Source organism: Salvia hispanica, chromosome 5 (assembly GCF_023119035.1).
Source record: "Salvia hispanica cultivar TCC Black 2014 chromosome 5, UniMelb_Shisp_WGS_1.0, whole genome shotgun sequence".
Lineage (NCBI taxonomy): Eukaryota > Viridiplantae > Streptophyta > Magnoliopsida > Lamiales > Lamiaceae > Salvia > Salvia hispanica.
Genome location: NC_062969.1, coordinates 10,813,741 through 10,836,684, shown reverse-complemented (window position 1 = coordinate 10,836,684; position 22,944 = coordinate 10,813,741). Strand labels below are relative to the sequence as shown.

The following is a 22,944-nucleotide window of genomic DNA, read 5'->3' as shown; positions in this document are numbered from 1 at the left end:
AACCTCCGTTGGACGAGGGGTTACACTCGTATCAGAACATATCGTATCAAAGCATTATCTGTCGATCTTCATTCGCCTAAGAGAATAATTGTCTCACCACATATTTAATTTTGATAAACTCAAAACAATTATTAAGTGTTACATGTTCATAAATGACATGCGGACCACACATATTGGACGTCATCGTACCAAATAAAATAATATGTGCTACATGTTTTGAATATCGTCTACTGAAACATAAATAAAATAAGCATAAAGTAAAAATTTAATACGAAGAAAGTACAAGAAAACAAAAAAAAAACTAAATCATAGCTCTGAATTATAATTTTCCAAAATCACTGTTTCGAGATTTTAGAAGCTTCATAAATACTACTCCCTCTGTCCTAAAAAATATATACACTTTGGATTCGGCACAAATTTTAATATAAAATTGATAGAGTAAGAAAGACGCAGAGAGAAAAAGTAATTAAAACATTATTAGTGGAGAATGGATCTCTTCTCGGTAAAAAGAAAAAGACTTCAAAATTAGAAAGTGCATATTCTTGTGGGACAGATTAAAAGAGAAAAGAATGCATATTCTTGTAGGACGGAAGGAGTATAAATCATCAGAAATCTTGAAATGAATGAATCTCTTATTAAGGTAAAAAGATGTTGTACATTACATACATTGTTGATTTCAGCAAGAAAAGCTAGAATTTTTTCTGAACCAAAAAAATTTACAAACTTAGGAAAGATTAAAAAGGTGTGAAATTGTTAGGAGGGCCTTCCTCCTTTCTGCCTCTTCTCTTCCAATCCAGTTGCATCCTTTAGCATGTCTGCAGCATCCTGATGCATGTCGAGTTTCGCGAGGGCAACCGACTGCATGTAGAAGGCAGTCGGCCAGTCCGGATACACGATCTGCGCTTGCATCGCGTCTCGGAGGGCCACATCAGGCTGGTCGTTCATCAGATAACACAGACTACGACGAGCGTATACAGTTGGAGAAACCATCGTGCCCACTTCTATGAACTGCGTATACGGACAGAACAAACGTGCTCAGATAAAATCGAGCTAGTTCGATCATGCAATCATTCAAATACGCAATTCTATGTATCGTCAATGAAGTGGAGGGAATCGAACCTGAGAGTAGCAGTCGACAGCGGTCTTGAAGTCCTTGTCACGGAATGCGAAATCCCCACGCTTTCTGGCATCGAGCATGTCTCTCATCTGCTGTGTCCATTCTTGGAACGACAACTAGAAGTCGAAGGAAGATTAAGCCATACGAGAAATGCTAAAAGTTCGACAAAAACCGCAGGCACTGGTGAGCTACAATTCAAGATTACCTCATTCGTTCCCTCATCATCCCGGTAGTGTGTGGTCACCAAGATTTGGTGTATAGCCGTCAGGTCCAGTCGAGAACATGCCTCGCCCATAGGCGAAAGTGGGCGCTGCGGTGTTGGGGGGCTCTCTTCGTGTTTAGAAATCCCAAGCATGACATAAGATGGCACCTGAAATACAAAATCGAGTTCATAGAAAGCATAATAGAAACACGATTCGTTTGATACGAGACAGTAGTTTCAGATGCTTACGTCGGATTTAGGCTGGAGCGGAGAAAGAGTAGCAACGAGATCCTTTATATTAGGTCTCTCCCTAGGTTCGTATTGTAAACACTGAGAGGCGAGGCCAACAACGATTGTTGCTTCCTCAGTCGAGAACTTCCCCTCCAGATGAGAATCCATCAACAGTATGATGTTTTTACCTCGTATCATATCAAGAGCCTGCATATGGAGCATAGCAAACAAGCTTATACAAAATCGAATTTGAACCTTCATAACCATCACTAAATTCAGGGAGGCTCTATAAAGCGATTAGCAATAATAGGGAACGAAAGATTTCCATCGCGAGCAAACAGGAACACAGAGATTGAGATTACGTACATCAACTCACCTACAGCAGAATAGGAACATTGCATATGATTTTCATTACTTGAAAAAAAAGTCCATAGTGACCGAAGAGATGGCATAGCAGTACGTATATCATCGACATTAGCACTTCTAGCAGACAACAACACTTCAACTAGGCATATGCTAGGACGCGAATTATTGGACAAAGATGAAATGAAACAGATAAGAAATTAAAAAGATGTTAAGATGACGATAGAAACGAACATGACTTGGAGGTATGTGTTTTCCACTCAGTAGATCCAAGAGGACAGTACCGAAGCTGAAGATGACGCTTTCAGGGGTAACCCTTCCTACAATGCACATCCAACAGGTAATTAAGTGATAATTCGGTCCATTCAAAGACGAAATGAAACGAAGAAAACATGAAATAACCGAGTCTAAGCTTAGAGGCTTAACCCTAGAACAGTGCAACTTTTGGATTGATAAATGATCGAACTTGTTCGTAGACTAAAAGGAGACATTCGTTTGGACAGAAATCCCAGAACTAATGAGATGTCATCAACAACTTAAAAGGCCATTGCTAATGTAGGCCCTCGGTTCTCACTAAATAATACTAGTAGTACTACCTTGTGCGACTGTTGACTATGAAGAATCACATGACTGATTATGAGAGTGATATATCAAGCAAAAATTTTCAAGTACATTTATATGTTAAATCTTTTGTCTTTGCATTTCAGTAGTCACATTCTCATCTATTCGAGTCAAGAAGCTGGCACAAAAAGATACCTAAAATTAGCAAGCAAGAAAACAAGCAGCGCATGTGTCCATATGCACATGCAACCAGAAAGCTCAATAAATTCACATCTAATCACGTGGAACAAGTTATGTCCTTGTCCACACATAACATTCTTTCAAGCTTGAAAAAGGTTACCGTTTTTCAAATATTCAGGGGGAGTGTAGGCAAGGTTTGTGCTATAACTCTTCCCATCTCGACTGTTTTTCATCAGCCCGAAACATGAAATCCGAGGATCACCATCCTGCAAACATGAGGCAAATTTCGATAATTATAACACTCAAACAGAAATATAACTGGCATCAATGAGAGTCGAGCCTGAAAACTAACAATATTTGTAGAATCACCTCATCAAAGAGAACCCTGTAAGCATTGAGATCATGATACAACGGACGGCCTTCAGTGCAGCAGTATTCCAAGGCTTCAGCTATATAAAGTGCAACTCTCAAGCGCATTGCCCATTCAATGGTCTGCCTTTCCCCTATCGAATTTGAAGAAGAGAAGAATCAATTTTCCCCATTTATTGTCTAACATGAAACACACAAGCAGGCACAAAAGATCACATTAATCTGCAATTTTACGAATCAAGGACTTATCCAGATAGATTCCGAAGAAATGCAAGCATACAAGAAACAAAAGACTCAATCCAACAATCAATTGCAGCATTCAAATCATTTCAACAAAGGGAAGTAACTTCTTAACAGACACACACCAAAATTCAAATACATACAGTGGAATAAATGCTTGGCAAGAGTGTCGTTGGGCATGAACTCAGCAATCAACAACCTCTCATCACCATCACAGCAATACCCAATCAAATTTGCCAGCCTCCGGTGCCTCAACTTCCCAACCCCCCATGCCTCCTCCTACAAACACAACAAAATTCCACCAAAAATCAAATCTTGCAAACACCATAGTATAAGAATTAAACCACTGATGACAAACAACACACGCCCACTATAAACAAAACACAAATACACACATCCCATCACAAAAAGATCAAAACTTTATGTATATATATACCGCAAACTGTTTGGGGTCAGGCCAAGACAGCTTCGGAAACCTCTTCACGGCGATCCACCGGCGGTTTTGCAGGCGGCCTTTGTAGACAACATTAGGGGCTTTTTCACCGCTCTCTGAGACAATAAAATCTGGGCTGAAGTTATTCGTGGCAGCTTTGAGGTCTGCAAATGAAAACTCGCAAAAAGAAGGAACCCCAGAGGAGGTCACTCCGGGCTCCACCCCGCCGCCAGCTGCGGCGGCGGAGGCAGACGGCGGCGGCGGTCTACCACCACCTACAAGCTGCACCGCCCCCTGATTTTGGAGCTTCTCCTTTTCCGGGTGCGTCTCCGTTGGTGGGAATTTTGAAACACAGCAGCCCATAATCAAGAACCTCTCTTTCTCTCTCTCACCAAACCTACTTTTGTTCAACTTTCAAGTTTCAAGATTGCAACTTGGACACGAGTAAAGCATTAATAGAGAGAGGGAAACAGTCTGGAGGGTGTAGAGGAACAGTGAAAAGGCAAAGATGGGATCTTTTTTCTCGTAATCGAGCTCAATCACTGCCTATTTCTCTCTCCTCGAGCTTTATTTACATGCAGTAAACACATTGTTTGCAGTTAATCAACTTTAAGCAACAAGCATTGATAGGTTAAGTGGTATTTAAGCACTGATTTTCGTGATTCTTAACCGTGTAAATTAGTGGGAAATCAAGAATAGGAAAAAGGCATCTAATCTTATATCTCAAGACATATCATATCGTCGGTCTCTTATCGTAATCGACACGTGGCGGTGATTGGAAAGTCGGTAGAGAAGATGAGGAAAATTTAAGACCAATTTCTTGTTTTCAACTGCAGAATTTGCTAATTGATAAAATAAGCGTTGGTTAATGTCGAAGTAGAATATTCTTACTTATGAAATTTTATTATTGTCAATTGCTCCAATTATACCATATTCTCTCTATTTCTCTTATATGAATCTTGGCGGTTTTGTTCTCAATTTGAATTCTGTTTTTTGTAATTACTAGCTAAATGAGAGTAATAGTATTACTTCTTCCATAGCATAAAAATAATTTCTTTTTACCCATTTTTGTTTGATCCCATTAACGTACTACATTTATGACAAAAAAAAAATTCACAAGTCATTACTTTTATACATCATCAGTTATTTCCATCTAATAAAAATAATTTCTTTTTGCCATATTTGTTTGATCCCATCAAATTCATGCATGTCCATTTATTAAAAATATTTCAATAACTCAAAACTTATATACATCATGGGTCATATTCTAATGCTTATAGCACCCTAATCAAAATTAAGACAAAATCTCTACCCTTAGATTTTAAAATGAGTGGATGAGATTAAATCTTACGAATCTTAATAAATAGTTGACAAAATATCAACAAAAAGGTAATATCGTCATTATGTTATCATATGATAATTTTCGTGAATGTTTTTTTATATCAACATAGTGTATTACAAATATCAACAATATGACATAAGAATATCAACACTATTACAAGAAAATATCAACACATATTTATTGAGATTTTTACATGGTTTTATTGAGATTTTTTGATGTATTTGTTGATAAAAATCTGGTTATCAACATTTACGAAAACTAAAATAAAAAATATCAAATTTCATCATCCGAACGTCGTCGGAACATATGCAATTGAGATCTCGTTGGAAAAAATCCTTATAAAATTATCATTAATTTGAAATATTTTTTGCGAAAAAAAATAATTTAAATTGAGAGAGTTACGTAAATTTAAAGTTTTAAGATGATTTTAATGAGAGTGAATTGACATTAAAACCCTATAATTTTATTTATTAATTTTCTTAATTAAAAATATAATCCATGTGGCATTATTTCAACCACTATATCTTCTAATCTAATGACTAAGATTTAGTCTTAGTTTGAGATTACTAATTAGTTAGCAATTAATCACTCACCCATCATCTTATACACATTACTTCAACTATTTTAAAGTATCTCTATTATTTTATAAATTGTTCATTAAAATTTGTATCATTATAACATAGAGTGTATATATTATTGGGTGGAGAGAGTATTCTTTCAAATCATAACTCTAAGAAATTAATTCTAAATATTTGATACAAAAATAATCCAAACATGTCAATAAGCAAAATCTATACATAGTAATTAGGAGTACTATACATGAATAAAAAGAAAATAAATAAAACGACACTTATAATATAAATAAATTAAATGTACTCTATATAGTTATTTTGTATGCATGGACACTGCTTATTAGCTCAGGTAAATTTCGCATAAATTTTATTATACTGTGTTTGAATATTTATCAGTGTTATAAAAAAATAAATAGTACGTAGTACTTTGTTTGAGTGGTGGATCCCATATAAATGACAATATACAATTAATTGTCTTCCATGATATAAGATTGAAATTCATTGTTTGAAAATGACTCTCATTAGTCAAAAAAGAATTCAAGAAATGTATTTTCATCATTTTAACGCTGTAAAAAATTGAAAGGCATACGTTTAAAAATAATAACAACAAACATGTCCTATAATCATTCGTACCCATGTTTCGACAATATACACGAAACACATACATTAAAATCAATTCACGATAGAAAAATCCAAAGACCAAATTAGGATGTTATGGACATCTCAAGAATCTAATAAAGCCAATCAAAAGGCTATAAGAAAAGGACTTTTTGGAGTAGAAAAATTGATGCCCATAATCTGTTTGTTTATGATTGGGGTGGGTGGATTGATTGTAATTGTAGTTAGGATTAGGTCTAATTATTGATTACATTCACATGAAGATTTGAATATCAAGTTGATTGGGAGGCATATATTCGAAATAAATGGCTTTTGTTGCTACTAATCATCATCACGCCTCATAAACTTTGACTACACCAGTAGCTGTTAAATTAACAATTAGAGGATTAATCTCATTCCATTAACTTAATTTTCATAGAATACAGAGTAGAGATCAAACCTTGATCTCTCTACTTTACAAAGATGAAAGTAGAATTGTTTTAGTGAAATCGCCTCTCGGTGTTATTGTGAAATCGGTAGAGAGTGGACAAAGTAGGGATGACAAGATGGGAAGGCCGAAGGAGAAAACTAGCGAAATCCAGCCTATACATTCCCTGAAAAAGCTAGAGCAACAAGATGTGAAATGGCCCACATGTGGTGCGCCTAATTACACTTTTTTTTCATATTTTTGGGACAAAGAATAGACTTCATTTTGCTCATCAAGATCAGAGTTTGAATAATAAAAGATAAATAGGTAAAGAATTCCTGTACAAAATATGGATGACAAAACTACTAATACATGCAACCTACTGTTTGTACATGCCTCCTGCTGCATATATGCCAACGGGAATACAAAGCCCAGAAAAGTAAGGCTTCTCTTCCCCAATCACGCTGTGTTGCCCTCTCCATTCACCGAGAGATGACTGCATCATACCCATCCAGCAACCCAGTGTCAATCAATACGACAACGCACTTGAGATCATTCCACAGCAAGATGAGCACTCGTCTGCATTGCCCTTTACTCTCCTTCGTTGCAATAATCAATCATCAAAATGTAATAGCAGCGGGCTCTTATGCAATCCTCCCTCAAACTTGATGACATAAAGAGAAGAAGAAGGCCAACGGAAAAGAAAGAAAATTTGAAAATACCTCCCAATCCCATTCATCTCTCTCCATGGATGGTCATTAATCAGAAAAATCAGCCACATTAAGAAACCTTTTCCTGCTCCCGGGCCAGATGGTCCTCCTCGATTCTTTGCAGTATCTCTTCATAGACCTTAAGAGAGTTGCCAGTGAACCTCTCCATTGCCTCAAGTACATGCTGCAGACTTGCCTGCAGACTCCCTCCTTTAGTAGTCTCGCTTTGATATACGGCATGTCCAGCTAGTGGCATACCGTTGTCATCTGCGGACATTACCACCATCCTTTTTTCTAAAGCCTGAATCTCCTTTTGTATCTTCTGATCCTCTTTATCGAGGCTCTTAACCTTCCTATCGTCCTTGTTCGCCAACATCCTCTGACGCATTTCTGCCTTATCCTGGTCCCATAGGTGAAGGACTGTCGAGGCAAAGTCTCGCATGGAACCAATCACTTCTGTTTCAGAAATTCTTTCCAAAGACTGCCACCATTGATTGCAGACCACGAACACTGGAGGGGCGCCAATCCTACCGGGAGAGAATGGGACTACCCCATCAGCCGTTTCTTCAGGAACATAGAGGAGACACTTCATAAGCCAGTTATTCAATGCTCGGACAAAACCCTTTTGTGCAGTTACCCAATAAGAGAACCTTAGAGTCCAATTAATTACGTCATGTTGAAGCTGTTTAGTGGCTTCAAAATGAGTATCACTAAAGTGCTTTCGAAATGCAATGGCATCTAATCGCTTGGCTTCTCCAATTGCTTGACATTGACTATGATGACACTCGAGCATCGACTTCCACATTCTAGTCAACCTGTAAAATTTAGACAAAACGCCATCAAGATGATAATATTTTAAGATGATATTCAACGTAAATTTTTAGGAAAAAGGTCATGAATCAATAATAGCAGGGATGAATGATGATGTGAACCCCAGCCAGACGCTCACCAGAGCAAGTAACAAAAGTTCGCAAAATTAAAGAGGTGGAAATTCTCAGATAACTATAATCATCAAGCTCCCAATACAAATTTAGAATCAACAAAAAAACAATCATAGAATTATAATGATGCAGAACCACAGTGCAACAAGATAAGGATAAGCTCTTTACAAAGAACATATTAACATTGACATACCCTTGAATGAATTCATTTAGCTGTGGCCACAATTCCTCATCCCTCACGGTATTTATCTTCACTGAGATCTTATCAACGACCTGAATTGCAATCCTGATTTTTGTGGATAGATCTCTAACCAACTTCCTCGTCACATCAATTTTGTGAGTCTCGGCACCTTTTTCATCCAAACGCTTCAGTTTTTTAGATTTCTGCTCATGAAGAAGCCTCATTCTTTCCTCAACCTGGAAATGAATATACAGATCTATAAGAGGGAGACCTTATCATTAATATCAATTTCGTCAAACTGATAAGTCGCGATTGCTTTGATTAAAATGGGTCATAACTACAAAGAAACTGGTTTTCTTCGAATAAAAAAAAAGGTCTCGATCAAATGAATTAAGCTAGAAAATCCACATCTTCAGTTGCACAATAAATACAGTAAAATAAGAAGAAAATAACAGCAGGGAGCTAGATATATACAGACCCAAATCCATATAAATTCTTCTTGCTCTGAAGTTCCATCAAGTAGCAAATACTAAACCAAACTATATAGGTGGAACTTCTATGTTACTAGGTAAGGGCAGAAAAAAAACATACAAAATCAGATCAATAATAATTGGAGAGTTATAATGCTATGCTATTTGCAATAAGGGTCATGATCCCTATTGCCTAACAGAAAATATGGATGTGGAATTAAATGTATACAAAGGACCATCTAATTCCTTGAATGCATTCTTGGAAAATGTGCAGGGGACCACACTCCACAAACCACCAATCAGCAACCATGCATAATATAGCAACCACAATTGCTCCAATAGGACTAAAAAGAAGAAATAATAGCTGGGGAAATTAAGGAAAATAATGCAGCACACTGTGATTACCTTAACTTCTTCATACAGTTTTTTCTCCCAAAGATAGAGCTTATGTAAAGTAGAAGAAAGGTTTTTGGACCGAAGCTCCAGTTCTTGATTGATCTCCAAAAGAGCAGGATCGGCACTATCAGAGCTTTGCGACGTCGAAGGTTGCGAAGAAACCATTGGCAGATGCAGTATCTTGGAAGAGACTGGACACACCATACAAAATCAAAATCAAAATCAATATCAAAATCAAAATTCCGTTCAGAGGAAGCATATACAGCTAGATAATTTGACCAAGAAAAGCAGGAAATGGGGAAAAACTAACTACTTCATAAATGCTTTCTTCTAACAAAGTACAGAGCAGCAGCATTCAGAAACAAATCGAGAAACCAATCACACACAAAAAAAGATCAGATTTTTACCATGATTGCCACCATGTTTCCGCTTATACGGAAGCTTCCCAACTTCAAGAAATTTTGCTAGCTCATTCCCAGATTCCGAAGCCCGCTCAAACTGGGCTTGGATCTCCTTCAAAACTTCCGAATCCCCTTTGAATCCACGCGGCTTAAACCCAGCAGCATTGCCCCGATCTTTCGCCCTCTCTTCGGCATCAACAACCTTCTTATCCACCATATGCACCTCATACTCGACCGCATCACTCTCCATACCAACACTAGGCCTCGCTCTGTAATGCAATTCCGCTTCATTCACACCTCTTCCTTCTTCCTCCGATGCCCCTGGCTTGGAGTAACTGCTCCTCCCGCTATCCGCATATTTCTGATCGCCGTGAACTTCTTTCACAACCTCATCTTCCTCATCTTCCAAATCCGGAATCCCCTCCTCTTCCCTCACCTCCCTCGAGTCGCGGCTGGGAGTGTAAGGCGGATAAAACTTGTCATAGCTCTCAAAAGGGTTCAAGAAATCCCAAGCAGATGAGCTCGGCGGTGAAGGGGGCGCCGGGGGCGCTTTAGAAGTCGAAGCCACCGACTGCTGCGACGAATATCCGCCGCCTCCGTAGGGCGCCGGCGGCGAAGAACCGTCAAAATAACCACCTCCGCCGCCGTAATTGGAATAGCCATTATTGTAATTATACATAGGATAAGCAGTGTTTGCGTTCTGATTGATGGAATAACTAGGATTGGGATAGTATGAGGAAGAAGATTCACCCATATACATAGTTTCCGGATTCATCGGCCGCTGCGTGTACACCACAGACGGCGCCGTATGCTTCTTCATGTAATTCACATTCATAAAGCCGCCGCCGCCGTTGGGGATATTCAGATTGAGATTCTCATAGCCCGGGAAATAGCCTCTGCTGCCGTAGGGGAGCTGCTGGTGCGGCGGCGAGATGACGTCATGGTGATGATGCAGCGAGTCCAGGTCGGAGCCTCCGCCGCCGTCGTCGTCTTCGTCCTCCGAATCGTCGGAATGGAAGTGGAGATGGGAGCCGGAGTCGGAGCGGGAAGGGAGGTGGTGGTGAATTTTATCCGGCGGCGAGGCGGAGGGAGAATCCCCCTTTCTGTGCGCCGGGAGGTTGAGAACGGGCGAGGGCGGGGAGTGGAAGGAGGCGTCGGGATCCTGGCTGAAGAAGCGGTCGAGAGAGCCGCCGACCTCCTTGAGGGAGTGGAGATAGGCCATGTGAGCCTCGGCGAAGGCGAAACGCTGCCGTACGGCTTCGTCGAGGAAGGTGCAGCGCTCCCGGCATAGAAGCACCGCGGGAGAATCGTCGGGCTTGGAGGTGGCGCAGCCCATGGATTTGGGAGTAAAAAAAAGGAGAAATTGGAGGTAAAACCAGGTGATTTTGATTAAAGCATAGGGAGAAATTTAGGGTTGGGGGAAAAGGGGAAAGGGAAGGAATCTTTTCTTCATTAGCTTAATAATTTAATTTCTTTCTTGGTTTTGCCAGCAGAGAGATTGTCGTCGGATAGCGGCAGAGTAGAGAGAGAGAGAGAAAGAGAAGGAGGTGAAGAAAGAGAGAGAGACTGTGAAGAAGAGGATGAACGTCGGTGTGTAAAGAATAAAGATAGTGTCAAAGTTATAAGACCACTCTCAATAGTCTCTCTTATTTCTCCCTAACTCCTGCCACATCAGCGCCACATCAGCACCAAAATTTATTTTCAGTTTTTAGCCAACTTTTAGTCAACCTCTGCAATGGTTTCTCCCTTATTTCTCTCTTATTTCTCCCTAACTCAACATTTCATTTTTACATCATCACTAATTTAATTGTTTTATTTTTATATATAATAAGCTAGCTTATTTAATTTATAAGATAAAACAAATAATAGTACACATCAACAAATAAAGTTCGTTGTATTAAACACGGGTACACATTACAACGAAAATAAAAATAAAAAAAAAAAGTACACGAATGGATAAAAAAAATCAAAAAAAAAATTCAAAGAAAAAAAAATTCAAGGGCGGTGGGCGCGGTTTCTATTTGCCCACAATTCTTCGATGATATCGTGTTGTAGTGCTTGATGGGCCTCCTTCTGGTGTATGTCCATGAACGCCTGGAACCGTTCATGTTCGTTGTGCGGTACACCCTGGCGGGCGGACTCGGTTGAGACACCGTGACTCGATGATGCAACACTTGGGTCGTTGGTGACGTCGAGGACGCCTTCGTGTTCATCTTCGATGATCATGTTATGCATGATGATCACTGCGGTTGGGCGATTCTTCGGCTGCCCGATGCAGGGTATAGATCGATGCTTGCCCGAGCATCCCCGGAAGCCGTCGCGGTCCTCCGGTGCCCGATCCAGTGAGCCCCGACGGTCATTGCGTCCGAGCGACGAAGTAGTGCTTTCCCAGCTATCTCTACCGCCCACGCGACGCGAAATTGCTTCGGGCACTCGTTGCCGATCGTCTCGCCGCGTTGCGAGATACTCATCGAACATGTCGGCGGACCCTCTACATATGCCAAGCTATGGGATAGTGTGGTGCGACCTGCAGCGGGCGATGATCAGGGAAGCTTCTCTGTACGTCTCGCATTGGAGCCGCGGAACTTCGAGATGCTGGCCAGCGAGACAACGCATTAACAATCACGCGAGAAGAGGAAGCGAGCGCATTACGGGCCGAGCGACGAAATACATGCTGCCGGATAACGTGGTTCCTCCGCGAAATAATCTGTGAACAGCCGATCGTGCGCACCAATGTGGTGATCTCGCTTTGTATGCGGCGGGAGATATAGTTGTTGATTGGGTTGTTGGCGAAACCCGCTACATCCCATCCGGTGGGAGCGGGAGGTACCTCTTCTTCGGAAGAAGAATGTGATATTTCCTCGTCGGACTGAGCACGAGACGATGAATCAGAACTCATTTAATAAAGATGGAGAGAAAAAAGATTGAAAATTTGTGTGAATGAAGTTTGTGGGTGATGAATGGAGGAAGAGGATGAAATATTTATAGGGGTGGAATTTAGAATATGACCGTTGAAGGAAAAAAAATATATATATATATGATCATCGCCGGATTATCGCCGAACAGCTCCCCACAGTGGCCGGCGATGATCCGGCGATAGCCCGGCGATAAAACGCCGTTTGGCGTAAAATCGGTAGGAAATTCGCCGAAAAATCGCCGACCTCCTCCCAATGGCCGGCGATAAGTCGGCGATATCCGGCGAAAAATCGCCGGATTATCGCCGTCGCCAATAGGAGTGCTCTAAGGACTATAAATATTTATTTTATTCCAAATATACCAATTTTTACTGCTTCTTCTGTGTCTACTTATTATACACACGACTAATAAACTAAATTTGTCAATAATGAGATAAATATTTTTCAATGATTCTAGTTTAAGTTTTTCGGAGTCGAGATATCTAGAGATTTCTTGAATAAGATTTTCACTATTAATCAGAGCTTTAACACGAGTAATATTTAATAAAATTGTCACATTTCTACATTGAGTTTTTTTTGTCGGAAACGAAATATCTCGCAAGATCTCTCGAATAAAATTTAGCTTTATGGATCATTGACCTAAACTTGGCCGCATAAAAATTAAATTTAATATGCTTTGAATATTTTTTGGAAGACAATAGTAAATTAGTTTATAAAATGATTTTTTAGTCAAATAATCTGTGATTATATTAAAATATTTCTCCACACGTAAACAAATTTAATATTCTTTGAATGTTCCAGAGAACACTCAAAAAATGAATTTTCAGTCAAATAATTTGTGATTATATTAAAATTTGTTTCTTTTTCATTTTTGGAGAAGAATATCAATTTGTAGTGATTAGTGGGCTGTTACTTTACCGAAAAAGATTAGTAGTCATTGGAAATTAAGGGGAAATTGGACGATTTATGAGTTGACTCGTGTAGCCTTCACCGTTGAAACTTTGAATTTAAAAAACATGATTCTCTATTCCCATTTTGGCCTTCACTTTCCTCTTTATTTCCCTTCAAGGACTGATTGCAATTTGATATGATTGTAGTATTTGATTTATCTATTTATGCATTAATAAAAGGCGAGTTTTGGCCTTTTTTTGAAATATTTATATGTTTTGTCCTTATTCTGAAATATTTATAAGTTATGGACCAATTTGAATATTTTAAGTAACTCATGAATATTTATTTAGATATTTTAATCAGCATTTGACTAATTCTTAAAGCACTACAATGACTCATTGGAGGTTACAAATATTTAAATAGAATAATGAGCATTTAACAAATTTTGTAACCTATATTGTCTTGATTTTAAAATTATGATGTTATAATTCCTCTCATTTACTAATTTTGTACCTATAAAAGGCATAGAATTGTGGATGAAATACAATATACACACTAACAAAATATTCTTCATTCTCTCTCAAGCTCTCAACATTTTATTGCACATTTTAGGAACATTGTTTTGCTCGATTTTGGAGCCCCGTCAAGCTTATAGGTGCCTAGCAGGTTTGAGATGTTATATACGTTAGGAGGAAGTCGTTTTCATCTCTGGGGAAAATATGTCAATCCGAGAGCACTAACCGTGATGTAATTTGTCTTGCGGAAAGATGGTTTTTCTTGACTAATTTTCATTGTAATTTCCATTTCATTTATTGTTGTTTTTTTCCTTTGATTACAAAAGTTAGAGTACCGCGTGTATATGGTTCCAGAATTTTATCCCAATATTTCTTACAGTTCTTAGAAAGAGAAGAATTGTAACATCCTTAACTCAAACATAGATAGTATTTATCTTCATCTTTACACAATTTATTATTTTTAGTAGAGAAATATGAAGGATTATTTTAAACATATTTTTCAAAAATGTCAACACTTAATGTAGTCTCTTTATCATTGTCCAAATAATTGTGTTTGTCTCAATTCAATTTTAAATATGTTTAAGTTAATGTCTTTAGGTGTAAAATGAATTGAGTATATATTTATTGAATTTTTATTACATAGTAGTATATCTTTCTATTTTAAATCGTATATAATTATATTATTTTTTATTTTAATTAATCGATTAACAATTTAAAATTGTATGACAAAAAAATATTCCGTCGTGCATCGCATGTGGGTTAAGACTAGTTTAAACTAAATTACAATTAGTACTAAATTTGCTTATAAAACATTGGTTTACTGGCTCGACAATTTAATTAATAGTATGCAATTAATTTGTAGTTCTTTGCCAATATTATTGGTGATTTAATTGCCACGTTATTACATGTATTCGTACAAACTAAACATAAATGCTTTGAGACATGGCATCATCACTATTATTTTATGTTAGTATGTTATTTTAGGTGCTTGTTACCTCACACAACTATATTAAGTTACTTTGCATAATTGTCTCAGAGCATAAAATATTAACGAAATACCTCGTTTGGGAATGTCTCTAACTTAGAGTTTACATAACAATTGAATAACACGAAATGATTATTTGACTCTCGTGTCTCAATCACTATTTTAATGGAGAGGTGCACGATATAATTAAATCAACTTTTGGCAATAATGAAATAATGGAACCTAACTGAAATTAAGATTATTTTATAAAGTTTTAAACATTAATTTATCATATAGTCCTAACTAATTGTCTTTTTTGGTGAGAAGTGGAGGTGACCACCAATCTCAACTCATCTAAAGATGAAATTTTGAGCTGATTTATTTGTCACTATACCAAAAATTTACCGAACATGAATAATTTTTGTATGATGCTCCTTTGTTGATTGCATGAGCCAAAATGCAAAAGGAATGAATAGCTAGGTAGGTAAGAATGAGTGCAAAGGGGTCATGATTCATGAACATTGTATTTAATAATATTTATAATTACATATGTATTGTTAAGAATATTAATATTGAATATTTAATACGAACTTTTATGTGCAAGGATCCCCAGTCAATGCCACCATAAATATGAGTTATAGCGCAATCAATCACATATATATGAACAAAATCTTTAAATACTCTTTAACTTTTTTGTACAAAGAAATCGAAAATAATTAATTATTTTAACGTGCTCTTTGGTGTGTTTTGACATGTCTAGAAGCTATTATAGCTACGTGCAATTTGAATTTATCATGTATTTATAATATAGTCTCGTGTTTACATTTTGGAATCAGAATGTAAAGAGTTTTGAATTATTTGATTAATTTTGACTAATCAGACGCCATAATACAAGGTACAAAAGACCTTGTCAAATTCATACCACTGGTTTATAATTAGATCAAAACATAAATCTTGGTGGGTCAAGACTCAAAATCGATTATGGTCTACATGTTGACCCGTTTTATAAATTTTGATTCGAGAATCAGTCTCACGTAGTAATATTTTTCCACACTTTTTTTTTGTGATAGATACAAACTTAGATATATAAATATAATAAATTAAGATTTGTATGATCTCTATATTTTTAAAAGTGTTAACTATTCAGTAGCACTTCACATACACTATTCATTGACGATTCTATATCACACAGTAATAGATTAACAGTTTGGCTTCTATATTTTAGAAGTACTCCGTACTTCATATTAAGGAGCATTTCACTTACACTATATATTGACGATTCAATATCACGCACTTACTTTTTCTCATAGTATCACTAAACAGTTAGCATCTACAAACTTTACGATACATATTTTTACTTATATTATTATTTTAAAAATATTTCATAATTATTAATTACTATATATTTATATAATCTGATTAAATTCATTCATAAATAATTAAAAAATAGGAATTATATGAAATTTTTAAAATTACTGTGCATAATTAAAGTAAAATTACATAAACATGTCGAGTATCTTTAATGATGCTTGCTCACCGATTAGGAGTTAGGACTCTTGGATTAGTGAATAATGTCGACAACTCTAACAATGAGCAAGCAACCGTCTTTGGAGATTCTCGACATTATTTATTATTTCAAGAGTCCTATTAATTAAATGAATAGAATTTTAGAAAATATAAAACGATTGAAGTATGGAAAGAAGTTGGAAAGAAATTAGAGATCGAATTGAAATTGTGGTATGAATTAAGCGGGGTATAAAGGGGAAATATTTATAGATGTGGACATGATTAAAAAAATTATTTACTGTTAATTCAACAATAAATAGGGAGATAAGGGAGAGATTTCTTTTATAGAGAGTATTAAATTGGTTTTCATAGATTTGTTTGAAAATGAATGACTATGGTGTAGTCTACGCGCACAACATTAGCGTGTGCAACACGCTAAGGAGGGCCACATGGCTTGCAAGCACGAATGTCGTGCTTGTAAGAGCATTTACATGTATATGTGCATTCAATGCTTCTTCAGTTATAACGTGGTCGAATAAAGTGTGTGCACTTAGTATAGTACTTCCTCCCATTCCGTTGCGGATACTCTTACATGTTTATTGGGCCTCATTAGTACTACGTTGTGAGGTGACAATTTTTTGTTGTGATCCAGCCCACCCCTAGGTGTCTCTTAGTGGTACTTTTTTGTTTGTACTATTATAACCAATAATTAATCGAGATTAGAAAAAGAGAAGATATGAGCAAGAATAGGAACTACAGATAATTATGAAAAAACTTTCCAACATACCATAAAAGCGAAAATAAAATAGAAAAGAAAAAAGAAGATTTCTTGAGGTGGTATGATTGGAATCCCACTATGGTTGGCATTGTCCTCTTCAAAAAAGATGGTTTCAATTTTTTTATTTATTTTGGAAATGCTCTGATTTTGAATATTCCCATTCTAACCCCAGTTGTGTCTGCACGTGACAAAAGGATCAAAGTTAAAATAAAGGAGTAAAAGAGTAACTTAATTAAGTAAACAATCAAAATTTTTGTTTTGGTTAGAGAATAAATTGAATTGAATTTTTCTTTTAAGAAACAACCAATCACTTCTGTTATTCATAATTCAACGGTCAATATAAACAATTAAATACTACTTCCTACATGCGCTTTCTAATTTTGGAAACTCTTTTTTTTTATAGAATTTATTCTTCACTAATAATACTTTAATTACTTTTTCTCTCTACCTCTCTTTTCCTTTACTAATTTTGCATTAACTCTGTACCGAACCCAAAGTGCATATTCTTTAGAAGGAGTATGAAATAACTTAGATAAATCTTAATATTCCTAGGCGGAGATTATTAATAAGTGGTTGTCAAATAGTTTTAGAGAAGTTAGCAGCTTTAGCCAACAAGAATTTGTAAAGTTAAAAGTTAAAAATGGAATATAGTTGAATTAATTAATACGACTAAAATACTAGAGTGGTTTTATAGAGGCAAACATAAAAGATGATTTCATATAATTAGATTCTTGTTCTGGTTGGTCTTCTGCAAAGATAAATACCAAAAGCATAACTAAATCTCCATATAATTAAATTCATTTTATATGAAGAATTGGTTTTTGAAAATTGAGTGGTTTGACAGTCATATACTAACATAAATTTTTTAATAATATTAAAAGAAGTATCCTTTTATTACTTTTTTTAGATCTTGTGTTTGGTGCGACGCAGCAACTGGAATGGAATCTCCAAGACTCCAAGTAAAGTTTTAATTACATAAATAAATAAGTCTAGAATATTTAATCAATGAAAAAAAGCGATCACTATTTAGTTCATGGCGGCACAGAGTTTACCACATGCGTTTCTGACAATACCAACATTTTCATCAGTAAAAACAATAGTATTACAAGACAAGTTAACCTTAATAGTGGAATAGAAGTGCAGATTTAAATATCCATTTTGGAATCTTTACAATTCCAATCTACACATGCATCCTACGTTCAAGAAGAATCACACTTTTAATTTATTCAAAAAATGACTAGTGCCTTTATTTTATACATGAGTAATTATAGTATAGTATAGTTTAGTAGTAGTAGTGTATGAATTGGTGATGTGGTACATTTTTAGATAGATAGAAGCCCTTTTTCTCTCCATGATGAGAAGATGGAGAGAATTCAAGTGACATGCACAAGGCAAGTTGGAAGCTGACAGCAGGTGCTTTAGATTTGATTGTGATCCCAATAATTGTAAATTGATGTCACTTCTCTTAAATTCCTCTTCACTCTTTAAGCTACATAAAATATGTAGTAGTAGTATTAGTAGTATCTTCTTCTTCAAACTCATTCCAAATGCTTTAGATCAATGAACTTGGATTAATATATAAAGAATTTAATTAGTCAACTAGACACTTGGATTGGGCTAATTTCTGCCATTCTAAACTTTGGTGGATAAAAAACTAAAAATTAAAATTGGCGGCGCTCATAGGCCAATTTCAAAATTATATTGGATATTTAATAAATATTTTAATTATAGTAAAACTTTATTGTATTACAGTTTTAAATAAGTTGAAGCGGAGAATTTGAAAAAAAAAATGCAATACTAAGATTTTTGAGATTTGTTAAACAAAATATAAGTCGTGAATTGAATTTGTATTTTAATTTCATGTTAAGCTTAGCACAAGATTATTTGATAAAATAGACTTTTTACTTAGTTATTGTTGCTTATCCTCTCACTATTTCGGTCTCATTACATATCTCTCTTAGCTCTCATTACTCCATTACTCATGTCGCAATTGCTTTTGGTGATCCCAACACTAAAATTTAACTTAATTACAACCGTCAATAGTGGTTTGAATCTCCCAGCGTTAAATTCCTAGCTCTACGTACACTGCAATCCGTGCGTGTGTGTGTGTGTGTGTATGCGCTTCTAGTGATGTTCTTTAAATGTGCAACTTAAAAAGTGAGTGGCTGCTGCTCATCTTTTATACAAAAATACCCCTTTTCTACTTCCTCTCCCTCTAAAAGTTGGCAAATGTATCAAATATTGTTGCATCACAAACAGGTTGCGAGGGTCCATTTGACTGTGCCCATGTGATGCATTGTACTATAAATATAAGTACTACTATTAAAAAAGACATGAATAAGTGTTTAGGCTTATGTATTTATTTTTAGAATTTTGGTTAGTGTTTTATCATTTGTTCAAATTTAGCATGTATAATAAGTAATATTAGATCCTTACGTCGATTTTTTTTTTTGTTATAAACTGATGTCATCGTTGACACTTTTATTTATGTTAATATACTTCACTTGCTATTATAAGTAACTAAGTAATTCAAACATAAAGTCATAATATTGCTATAAGTAAGTGTAAATTCCAGTATTAGAAAGTTCATTTTGTTATAAACTGAAGTCACCATTGACACTTTTATTTATGTTAAGATTAAAAATTTTGCTGTAATTGAAAGTGAAAGTACTACACGGTGTGGTTTTTCCAAATCAAAACTCAAAAATTGAACCTCTCTCTACACACATATTGTTAAAATTGCATGTATTCCACGATAAAGATTAGTTTTGTTACTTATATATTGCATATACAACAAGAAAGTTAGTAGAAAAAATTGAGTAAACAATAGCACTATTTATTTAATCGAAATTAAATTAATTGTAGGGAGAGTGATGGGGTGGGAGAATGAAATCACTTTTAAAATTCCAATTGTACTGCACAATTTCCCATCCATGTTTCCCGGGAACAAATCTCCCTTTTGGCTTCCATCCAACATTCCATTTTTTTTAAGTATTTATTTTGTATACTATAGTAATTAAGTCTTTTGTTTCAATACATGCAATTTATATGTGTGTGTGTGTGTTCGTAGATACACTTTAATTATATTAATTCTGGGATTGTGAGTTGTGAGATCTCTTCTCATTTATCTCCTTTTTCTCAGTTTGTTTTATTTGCATGTTATGTGTCACTTTTTCTCAAAAGATAAACATGTGGGGAAGAATACCATACCTTATTTTTTATTTGTGGTTTTCTAGGAATAATCTATGTGTGGATCATTCATTTCTCTACTTTTTTTCCCTATGTATTTGAATTACTACAATTTTCACAAATCAAATTGCAGGAACCAAAATATTAAATACTATTTGGGAGAGATTTATGTGTGTATATATATGCATGGGTGGGTGGGAGCTGGGCCTGGGGAGATCTTGAACACCAGCAAATCTCTGTTGATCAAAAGTTTCACCTTATTTCATGTTTCTCTCTCTCTTGAATTTAGAAATGAAGGTCCACTATACTATGTCCAATTTGCTACAACACCATGAGATGGGTGCACCTTTTCCATCAATTATTTTGTGTTTTTTAAACTCTTTCGCATCTCTGGACCCCACTCTCCAAACTCGTACATGTATATACAATGCCACAGATTTTTTATTGTTAGTACTTCAATTCTAATGATTTATAATGATATAAGAGAATGAATTATTCTCGCCTTTAATTTATCACAACTTCAAATATTTATAATGATATAAGAGAATGAATTATTCTCGCCTTTAATTTATCACAACTTCAAATAGTATACTACAGTACTTGAAACAATACAAGGTAGTATACTACTAATAAAATGCATCAGCATCGGTAACAATCTAGATCGTGTGATACCGATATTTTTGGTATATAGACAATAACTTAGAATTTAAATAAATACTTAACTCATAATGTTCACATCATTTTTTATTTTTTTTTTGATAAATAGCAAATGCTCAAACCACAAGACGGCGAGCTACAAAGAGGCAAGCCCAAAGGCGAGACCACCAACAAAAGCGAAACCCCCTACCTCCCAAAAAAAAGGGATCCAAAACAAGCAAAAACTACCAAACAAAGCAGCCCCAACACGCAGCAAACCACCCATCCTCTCACCAAGCCAAAACCCATAACAAAGGCACAAAAGAAGGAAAAAACAACAAGAGCTCGGAATTTAAAAAAGTCAGCACAACCTACCTCTTCGTGGAGCTCTTGTTCCTGCCCAGCCTCTGACAGCCTTCAAGTCATCCTCTAACAACCCCGCTGCAAAGGGAAAATTCGGGCACCATCCTTTCGCCCAAGTTCCAATGCGCCAAAAGAGTCGCTTCTTCTCGAACTCCCAGTTAGGTTTAAAATCTTGGAATGCCATTTTGTTTCTAATATCCCAAATTGTCCACGCGACAACATAAAACTTGGCGGTCCACAAACGCTTATCAAATCTGTTGAACGGAGCACCCACCCAAGAAAGCAGACATGTCTTTGGATCTTTGGGAAGACAAAAAGATAAATCCCAACATTTGCAATAGTGATACCAGAGATTGCTCGATGATTTGCAGCAAAAAAACAAGTGTTCAACAGTTTCAGTCTCTTCTTTGCACAAAATGCATCGATCATCCTCAATTCTAGCTGCTCCCAGGCTGAAAAATCTCTCTTTAGTGTTGATTTTTCCTTGAAGAAGAAACCAAACTTGAAGGTGTGCTCTTGGAGGAGCAATATTTTCCATGCGAGCCTCCCTTGAGCTTGTGGTGAGCTCTCGTCCTCCATGATCTTGGTAACCTGCAGACAAAGTCAGACACCGAGAAGGAATTTGATAAGTCACTCAATCGCACCCTCCTGTCATTTACGTTTTCAGACGGCTTTGTAAGATTCACGACGCTGATGAGGTCTCTTAAGGATTCTTCTTCCCACGCAAAAAGATTTCGCCTCCAATTGAAGGCCCATCTCCACTCCCCATTCATCCATATACCCATTTCTCGAACAAGATCTTGTTTCTGTGTAGACAACATGAATAATCTGGGAAAGCTAAGTCGAAGGCTATTCAACTCTGCCCAATTATCAAACTAAAACCTCGTGTGAGCCCCATTTTTTGTACTAAAATGAATATAATTTAAAGTTTAACGTGATATATAAGTTAAAATAATGCATGTAAATTTAATAGTATGATATTCTCTTGCGGATGCTACTGTCAGTATTCGATATTGGGTTGTTTATAGCACTACTATACCTTCCCAATTCATTGCGGGTTGATTATTTGTTTGTATCGGTGCAGCTTGCGATGTATTTGGAAGCCCTCGGCCAAACGAGTATTTCACCGAGAGCCAACAGGAATTCCATTAATAATAAACCGTTTTAGGAGACCCTTGGTATAGATCGAACCTATCCTATTTTTACCTAAAATAAATGATTGTGATTATTACAGTGTTACTGGTGGTGGATTGGTTACTCCAAAGGCATCACCTGTGCATATGAACAGGGGCGGACGCAGAAAAATTCGACTGTAAGGGCTGAACTTCACTATATATTTTTTCATGGTTAAACATAATATATATATATAATTATACAATATAAAAATTGTAAAAATGGCAAAATGCATATATATTTAATACGAAGTAGTCCAAAATATATCTAATAAAAAGAAC

At 36.1% G+C, this 22,944-nt stretch overlaps 2 protein-coding genes across 3 annotated transcripts; both read right to left on the bottom strand.

Moving 5' to 3' along the window:
- Nucleotides 1-614: 614 nt before the first annotated feature.
- LOC125189011 (serine/threonine-protein kinase BSK1) lies at nt 615-4,309 on the bottom strand. Its single transcript, XM_048086175.1, has 9 exons — nt 3,700-4,309; nt 3,407-3,542; nt 3,024-3,157; nt 2,815-2,920; nt 2,148-2,233; nt 1,569-1,757; nt 1,323-1,487; nt 1,120-1,233; nt 615-1,008 (listed from the first exon to the last, which is right to left on the bottom strand). Exons 1-9 carry the CDS (start codon nt 4,057-4,059, stop codon nt 754-756), a joined length of 1,545 nt encoding a protein of 514 aa, XP_047942132.1. The 5' UTR covers nt 4,060-4,309; the 3' UTR covers nt 615-753.
- A 2,608-nt stretch (nt 4,310-6,917) lies between these two features.
- Nucleotides 6,918-11,328, bottom strand: LOC125187969 (protein ALTERED PHOSPHATE STARVATION RESPONSE 1). 2 transcript variants are annotated; one of them, XR_007170685.1, is made up of 5 exons: nt 9,740-11,328; nt 9,342-9,523; nt 8,479-8,702; nt 7,357-8,159; nt 6,918-7,233 (listed from the first exon to the last, which is right to left on the bottom strand). XR_007170685.1 is itself a non-coding variant. In XM_048084668.1 (4 exons), the coding sequence occupies exons 1-4, from the start codon at nt 11,067-11,069 to the stop codon at nt 7,415-7,417; spliced, it is 2,481 nt and encodes an 826-aa protein (XP_047940625.1). In that variant the 5' UTR covers nt 11,070-11,328; the 3' UTR covers nt 6,918-7,414. The 2 variants fall into 2 exon arrangements, 1 of the variants encoding a protein (XP_047940625.1); XM_048084668.1 differs by having other exon boundaries at nt 6,918-8,159.
- Nucleotides 11,329-22,944: the final 11,616 nt, after the last annotated feature.